Raw genomic sequence first — 9,224 nt, forward strand, 5'->3', positions numbered from 1 at the left:
AGGAAGGAGCAATTCTTAGTTGGAACTTGGTGACCATCCTAAGAATGTCTTGATAAATTTTAGATGTACATGTTTTCCTAAAACATTTATGTGTTATCCTTAATCAAAGCTTAATCGTCATTAGATGTGATTAATCAAGATTAGTGTTCTAGTGATCAAAACTCATTTAGGTATGAAGGAGGCAACTATTCTAAGCATGTTTGAACAGGTTTCATGAATTATAGATGCTCTGAAGTAGTCGAACTAAAATCGATGGAATTTGGGACAAAAGCTTCTACGGTCGATCCACGGTCGGACGTGAAGTCGACCGTGCAACCCATATTTCATAAATCTGGGTGCAAGTCTCCACGGTCTGACATGCGGTCGACCGTGGTCCTAACCGTGCAGCTCAGTTTTCATTTTAAGCTTTATTTGATTTTGGTCTTTTGATAGAGTAAGTGTGGATTAGTGAACTGATATATTTACGTCAAGATGTCTACCATCACTTTTATTTATGTGCATATGTCATCATCAAAACACTTATTGTTATGAGTTAAGATTAGTATAATCATTAAGTAATTCCACATTAACCCATATTCTCCCCCAACAACTTCTATATCTTGCGTGTAGCGGAATATTAAATTATCATCGGAGACAGATAATATAAAGAATAATAGAAGATTGGAGACGTGGTTACAATTTGGGAATTGGAGATCGAGGTTGATAGTTGCAAAACAGCGGTATTTGATTGTAGCCGTCGTGAGTAAAAGAGTAAATTTGACGGGTGACCTCAATTAGGTCTCGATCATATTTAACACTGAAATTGGTTGGTTACAATATTTATAGGGAAGGGATTACAAAACTCTAAAACACATAGAAACCCTAACAGAACTATGCTCCTACTTGGGCTTTGGCTAACATACATAATCTGTCTAATACTCCGTAATACGGAGTAATAAGTTAATGGAGAAGGTAAATGCATATTAAAAACACAAGTCTCTTCTTGCCCAAAAAATCTTTATCTTTATCGTAATTTATAAGAAAAAGAACAATTGTACAGCACGCATCAACACTTTTCCATACGAGTACAGCTTTCGGAGTCAAACGTCATCCCAAGTTGCAGCCGACATTAAAATCCTCGACGGCTAAATTTTATGCATTGTCGCGTCCCACGTTTTTAAATACGGAGTACAAAATAAGAATTACGAATAAAATATTTTATTCAAACAATTACCATCCCCACTTTCATATAAATCCATCACTCGGCACAACAATTTCTCCGTACCAGTTTTTATTTCTATCTTACACATCCTTAAATGGGTTTCAAATTATCTCCGACTTCCCCCGCCGGAAAATGGATGGGTTTCGTTACCGCCGTTTGGGTCCAAGCTATTTCCGGCAATAATTACACCTTTTCAAATTATTCAGATGCACTCAAGTCATTAATGGCACTCACTCAGCTCCAACTTAATAACCTTTCTGTCGCTAAAGATGTTGGTAAAGCTTTCGGTTTATTAGCTGGGTTAGCTTCTGACCGTGTTTCGCCTTCGGTGTTGCTTTCTATTGGTGCTATTGAAGGCTTTATTGGTTATGGTGTTCAATGGCTTGTTGTTAGCCAAAAGATACAACCTCTGCCTTACTGGCAGGTAATTTCAACACTTATCTAAATATTTAAAATTGTTTGCTTAAATGTTTATCTTCTTACCACATCTAAGTAAAGCCCAACGTATACCAATTCGAGAATTGATTGTGTTCTTACTTTATTATGAATGACCAAAGCAATCCCAAATTAACACCAACCCCTAATTTGTATTTTTTTTCAAGCAGTTGATATACATTCTACTTTAATTTGCATATACTTACAAATTACCAACAGTTAACATGAAGTAAAAAAAAAAAATATTTGTCCAATTCACGTGTTTCCTCGAACAGATCATGTAGTTTTGTGTAAAACTTTGCACATATTATACCAATATTAGGGATGGGTCAGTCAAACCCACTTAAACAGAATTTTTTTTTTAATTTTTTATAGTGTATGATGTAATGTAATGTAATATATCCGTCTTATTTTAGCATAACTTTATATATATAAATTATAAACCCCTTAATTAATTAAAGCTCCCTGTAAGTATTTGTTTGGTTCACATATATTTTATGAACCTAGTTCCAGTCTAATATGAACTGAATTGGGATATACTCCTATTTGACAAACAAATGTCACTAATTTCTCTGGAGATAATAAATCCAACATCACTTTTACTTCTTCTACCATCATTTGATGGTTCTTTCCTATAATATCCCCCATTAAATTATATTATAATGTTTTAAAAAGTTTGTGTAAGTGTATCATTAAGGACAGTTTAGACATTTTAAGTGGAAGAAGTAAAAGTGATTGTGGAAATATCAACTACCTAATTTCTCATGAAAACGGTGATACGGAGTATATAATTTTCTGACTATGTAGAACATTATTTTTAAAAATTTGGGCATTTTATTAAACACCTTGTAAGCATTCAGTCTAGGTAGAACAGTAGTATTTTTTTTTTTTTTTCTGGCAAACAAATAAGAAGATATTACTGTATTAGATCAACTTATAAAACCAATTGCAACATAAAATACTTAGCATTCCAAGCCTCATCAGACATATAAACAACAAAACCCAAATGGACACCCAGCACTGATACGACTAAAATACCACATGCCACTAAAAAAACCCATCAAACATATGAACAATACTCATTTATCACACACCTTATAACTTATCAGTAAATTATCATTCAGTGTAGCTAGAACAGTACCAAACACTTAGTATGGTTTATATGAGTGTTAAATTATCATTAATATATGCCTTTCTATACAGATGTGTATATTTCTATGTATGGGAGGGAACAGCACAACATGGATGAACACAGCAATTCTTGTAACTTGCATACGCAATTTCCGCAAAAATCGCGGTCCAGTCTCCGGAATCCTAAAAGGTTATGTAGGATTAAGCACGGCCATATTCACCGATTTATGTACAGCTTTATTCAACAAGGATCCAGCTCGTTTTCTGTTAATGTTATCGGTTGTTCCAGTCGTCATTTGTCTTTTAGCAATCATTTTCCTTCGTGAAATTCCTCCGTCGCAAACCACATCAGAAGAGAAATCCGAATCGCGATATTTCGCTATATTTAACGCACTTGCTGTTACAATAGCCGTTTACTTGCTCGCTTTCGATGTAAGCGGCGAACACAGCCGTTTAGTGTCAAAAATATTTTGCGCCGTTTTACTTGTATTGCTAGCTACGCCTATAGGAGTACCGGTGTATCTAGCGATACAGAATTACATCCGTACGTCAACGGATGTTAAAACTTTAGATGTTGAGGCTAGTCCAACAGCAGAAGTAACGGAACCGTTACTTGTAACCGAACCGTTAGTTGTAAGTGAACCGTTACTTGTAACGGAGACGGAAGTGGAAAACATACAGCCGGTTATCGGGGAGGAACACACGGTGTTTGAGGCGTTAAAGACCGTGGATTTTTGGTTATTGTTTATATCGTTTTTGTGTGGAGTGGGTACGGGTTTGGCGGTTCAAAATAACATGGCTCAAATGGGTTTGGCGCTCGGGTACGCTGACGTGTCAATATTTGTATCGTTGACGAGTATATGGGGATTTTTTGGAAGGATCGGATCTGGGTCGATTTCGGAGTATTTCATCAAGTAAGTTTCTTAATCCTTCCTCAATGCAACTTGCTTTTATAATATTCATAACAATTGGTATTTTGTACGGAGAAATTGGTGCTAGCCACATAGCAAATCACGACTTGTCTTCTAGTCTCGAATTTTTAAATATTTGAATGCAATTGGTCTTATAAAATAGTGGGAGGATTCTTACACACACTTTTTTGATCCTCACACACCAATTGAGTATTATTAGAAGAGTAAAAGGTTAAAATAGGTGTGTGAGGATCAAAAAAGTGTGTGTGAGAATCATCCCCCTATAAAATATAGTACCTCCACTTTTCCAAATTTAATTAGGACATAAAGTTTGAATACCGTTTTTCTTAAAATGGTGATTTCAAAGGCCTAAGGCCCTCTTAAGTATTGTATTGTTTAAGGTCTTGTTTAGTGTTTGCCGTCTTAGCAACAATTCTTGTTTTTCTGTTCTCATTTAGCTTCCATAATCGAGTATATAACTGGACTATTCTTCGTGTACTAGATCAGGCTTCGGCCGATTCTTTCGAGTTAATAAAATTCTTGCTTTTCGAAAAAAAAAAAGCCCTAAGGCCCTAAGCCAAAAGTCGGTTTTAATTGGCTTCATACTCAAAAGTTCTTGTAAATTAACGATTTTTACATTTTGTGTGTGTGTATTTTCAAAATTGTTTGTATAAAGTCGTTTGAAATAAGTATTCTACAGTAAATGCAAGTAGGTTCAGTAGATATTTTCAAAAGTTGCATGTGGTGGTTTCATGTCATGTGTGGACCACCACTCTCGAGGGTTAGGTGCACGTCTTCTTTAGACTTTAATGGTAAACAAATGAACGATAAGATATTTCCATTCAGGCTAATATGTCTAGTTACTCGTATGAATTTAGACTATTCCGTGATCGTTTTTGACTTTTTTAGATAGATTTTTTGGAAACGAGAGAACCTCTTATAAACGAGCACATTGGCTCTCTTTCGAGATCATAATATGCTATTAGTAGGTTAAGACCTCGATAGAAGATATGAGAGCCACAACCACTAGGTAATTAGAATATCACAAATTGACATTATTTTATTTTTATTACTCGTTATAAGATTGTAACGTGCTGGTGTAAACCCCAAGTCCCACCTTGGAATATGTTATAAAAGTTAAAAATGATACACATCCTTAATTAAATAATTATGTCTAAACTAAAGTTATACATGTTAGATTTTTAAGGTTAACGTAACATTACTTTATGAAAATATTAGCAAATTAATTGATTTAAAACTTTCTTTGTTTTAGAGTGTAATCTCTCTATATATAAAGAGGGAAATTTTGAAGGCAACAAAAGTAGGTTTATGTCACTATAAAGAGTCACCTCTAACTTGTTGCTAAGATATTGGTAACTTATAATACCACTCTTAATCATGACGGTCTTCTTCAAATAGACCAAATGTCAAATCAGCGCGACGTCAATATTATCTTATAAAGAATGAAAAAACTGAACGCTACTAACCATATAATACTCTTCAACAAGACTGGACCACTCGATTTATATTATTAGTTTTTTTTTTAATAAAAATACTAATCAAATAATTATATAGTACAATGATGATCAATGCTTTTTGTTCAAGTTAATTGGTTATCAAACAATGTGGGCTCCATTTGATCCCACTTGCTCACGTCTTTTATGTTCTTCACAATGACAAAATATCAAAATGTCTACAGAAAGACATGTAAAGACCTCGATGTGCTTATAGTGTCTTCAAAAGAATAAAGTCACGACACCGGTTTAAGGATGATTATTATGAAAAGAAGAATCTTAAATAATGTTTAAATATAAATTGGTTTTACAATATGAATAAAAAATAATGGTTCTTGTGAAGGAAACTTCTTTTTTGTTTTTTTTATTTGTTTGTATTTTTGTGAGGGGTGGGATAGATGTGAGGGGGGTAGGGGCCAACACCAAGAAGCAATACATTCGCCTTTTTGGAAAATATTCTTAGCCTTTGCTTTTCCTGTAAGGAAACTAAATGATGATATCAATGAAATGAGTGTCAATAATGTTGAATATAGATACCAACAACTTAATATCTAAAATGTATTGTCTTTTCTTAGAAGTTGTGTTTGTGGCTTCCTTGCAAGGCTCCATGAAACCTTTCCATCTCTTTGGACTTTAATCTCTTCCTTGCAAGTTTCAACATGTTTCTTACATATCTTTGTTTTGTTTAGCTTTATTCTATGTAAAAAAACTGAAATTTACAAAACTTAACATCAATTTTATTATATTGAGGTACAATTACATTACAATAATCAACTTTTCTAACTTCCCATTGGACTTTCAGCCATACTTGATGTATTAGTCATGCTTTAAAACTCTGATTGTACCTTTTCTGGTTTCATTCATTTGAATGATAAGATCAAAGTGAGAATGAAAACTCTGTAAAATAGACCCAAGTTTAATCACCATAAGTTGTAACATTAGGGTCATCCATGTAATTAACTTAGTTAGTCACCGAGGGAAGACTTTTACGAGAAATTGAATTTACATTGTGGAACTACGTGTTTACGAGACATATAATTTAGCAAAATGTATATCTTTCTAAAACATCTAAGTATAGTTTTAATAAAATGTATATCTCTCTAAAACATCTAAGTATAGTATTAATTTCCACTCATTTCAGGAAAGCTGGAACACCAAGACCACTATGGAATGCAGCATCTCAAGTTTTAATGGCTGTAGGTTATGTTTTAATGGCGATCGCAATGCCAGGTTCGCTCTACATCGGCTCCATAGTTGTAGGAATATGCTATGGGGTCCGTCTTGCTATAACCGTCCCAACTGCCTCTGAATTATTTGGGCTCAAATACTACGGTCTTATTTACAACATTCTTATTCTCAACCTCCCACTTGGTTCCTTCCTTTTCTCTGGTCTACTTGCCGGTTTCTTGTATGATGCGGAGGCCACAGCCACCGCTGGTGGTGGAAACACGTGTGTCGGGGCACACTGTTATCGCAATGTGTTTATAGTAATGACTGCTACATGTCTTGTTGGTTTTGCTTTGGATGTGTGGTTGGCTTTTAGAACCAAAGCTTTGTATTCAAGGATTTACACAAACAGGAAATCTAGGAAGTCAATGACGGTGTCTAATGGTCATTGATGACGTATGGCTGGAGGTGGAGGGTTGATGGGACAATTTCCCAGTGACATCCTTCACCAAAAAAGTTTGCTTTGTGTGATTAATTACTAGATTGTAAGGATACATTCCTGTCTGCTGGTTATGATTTAATTATTTGCAAGTGTAAAACTATTTTGGTAGATTAATGGTCATTCTTTTGATTTGTCCATGTTAAATTTGTAACGAAATGTAGCCTAGTCCAAAGACAGGAATTCGGCCCGCTCCACATGCCCGGGTCCCTGTTATGTGGTAAGGGTTTCCGCTTAAAAGTGCGTGTGTGCGTGAAAAAATGATCGGGTGAGTAGGTAAAACCCTCGCCAGTGATTCCAAACACAGCCTTTCAAAAAAGAAAAAAAGGGTATGGTGTCTTTTTTTGGACATTAGTTTAGGATCACCCAGAGTGACTTAACCACCCACGCATTCATCTTCTGTAGTTGCATAACTCGAAATAATAAGTATCAATACAGGTTTGTAAGCGAACTACCAATTTTTGAAGCTTTATGAACAATAATTTACGAATAAAATTTTGAAACTTCTTAGGTTAGCCTAGTTTTCTGAAACTAAGTACATTAGAGCAGCAGTTGAACATGTTTCAATCAAACAACCTTATTTAGTGGCTTGGTTGTAGTGGGTTCTAGCTCGAATCCTGTGTAAAACATGCTTCTTTAATTATCTTATGAAACATGCTATGTGTGTGGTTGTGAAATGAAAAAAATCAAGTATCCAATAATACTTCCAAACATAAAATATGGTAACCATTTATATCTATAATCCGTATATATGTTCTATCAAGTTAACAAAAAACAATTGTCTGGGTGGTGTAGTCGGTTATCACGCTAGTCTCACACACTAGAGGTCCCCGGTTCGAACCCGGGCTCAGACATTTATTTTCATTTTAAAACCAAGTAGTCATACAAACACCTTGTTTCATTTGGAACTATATAGGAAGAGATACAATAAATCCATGGGATGCGCTTCACGGTATTTTTGGAATCGAATAACTATGTCCAAAAGCTGTAGCTATCAACATACATTGGGCCTGAAAAGAGAATATATGCTGATGATCCAAAAAGAATTGCGCCGCCATCAGTTAGTAAATGAACAAATGTTCGAAGACCGGTTTTCCCGAAAAAGTAGAAACTCCTCACGCTTTTTATTTTTCATTCACGATTTGATGTTCTATATTCCTCTCTAGTCGGGGCCCCGTCCTGGACCTCCTTTTTGCATTACGCGGTTGAGCACTCGCCCTAGAATCGGGTCCCGAACTTTTTCCATTTAGGTGGTTCGACTCAATAGAGTCTAAAGTTTATCAAACAATTATTTACGTTGAGTAAATTTTCAAGTAGACTACGTACACTGCTTGTTGTTAGACGGATATATTGCTAACAATGCATACATATATAGTGTAATAACCCTCACTTTTCGACTTCTAAATTTACTGAATTAACCCTAGGGTTATATGTCTGACTATATGTATTAAGGGTTGTTATATACAATTAAATATTGACCGAATAGTAATTTTTAGTCAACAATGTACGCTTAAATAAATAATATATTATTAATTTATATAATTTGACATAATTTAACTAAGTATATAAACTTTGTATCACTTTTATTATTTAGTTAATGTATTATATATTTAACTATATAATAAATCTAATTATATATAAATGTAATAATATTTACAAACTTACTAAAACTATAGTTTAATAATTAAAATCATAATTATTATTAAAAATACAAAATACCGAATTATTTATTATTTTTATTGAAATTTTGTATTTATTAATTAAATAAAAAATAAAAAAAATATTATTGACAAATATTCTTGGAAAAGCATTAAATCAATTTGTTTATTTATAAAAAAAAATCCTTAAAATAAATGAAAAAAATAAATAAATAAATAAATTACTTTTTAATTAAAAATTTTAATGGAAAAACTACTTTTATTATTTTATTTTGTGCATTATCCCATGACCTAACATTTAATACTTTTTAATTTTAAAATCTCATTAAGAATTAAAATATTTCTTTTTCTTTTAATTATTTTATTCTTTTTACCTAATTTTTTCAAGTATAAATACCCCTCATTTCTCATTCAAACTCACACCAAAATTTCTCTCATTCTCTCTTTGAAGAATTACTACTAGTAAGTATTTTTTTTCTTACTTTTTATTTTTTTTACTTTTTACTTTTTACTTTTTACTTTTTACTTTTTACTTCGGTTATTATTTTTACCGAAACATGTAAATAATGTTATAAATTATATGCAATTAAAAATAAAATAAATAACATGTATACACTATTACTATTACTAGCACCTATAACCTACTACTTATATTGTAACATAAAAATATTTTGGGATATGTATTAGAGATGTATAGATCTTCGAACT

At 33.2% G+C, this 9,224-nt stretch overlaps 1 protein-coding gene and 1 non-coding gene across 2 annotated transcripts; both read left to right on the forward strand.

The window, feature by feature from the left end:
- The first annotated feature begins 942 nt into the window (after positions 1-942).
- On the forward strand, positions 943-6,998 carry LOC139886384 (protein NUCLEAR FUSION DEFECTIVE 4-like). The gene is made up of 3 exons (XM_071870186.1): positions 943-1,625; positions 2,840-3,681; positions 6,334-6,998. The coding sequence occupies exons 1-3, from the start codon at positions 1,296-1,298 to the stop codon at positions 6,809-6,811; spliced, it is 1,650 nt and encodes a 549-aa protein (XP_071726287.1). The 5' UTR covers positions 943-1,295; the 3' UTR covers positions 6,812-6,998.
- Positions 6,999-7,638: 640 nt separating this feature from the next.
- TRNAV-CAC (transfer RNA valine (anticodon CAC)) lies at positions 7,639-7,712 on the forward strand. Its single transcript has one exon. It is a non-coding gene; the product is annotated as a tRNA-Val (tRNA).
- The last annotated feature ends 1,512 nt before the right edge of the window (positions 7,713-9,224 follow it).

The sequence above is a fragment of the Rutidosis leptorrhynchoides genome, chromosome 1, assembly GCF_046630445.1.
Source record: "Rutidosis leptorrhynchoides isolate AG116_Rl617_1_P2 chromosome 1, CSIRO_AGI_Rlap_v1, whole genome shotgun sequence".
NCBI lineage: Eukaryota > Viridiplantae > Streptophyta > Magnoliopsida > Asterales > Asteraceae > Rutidosis > Rutidosis leptorrhynchoides.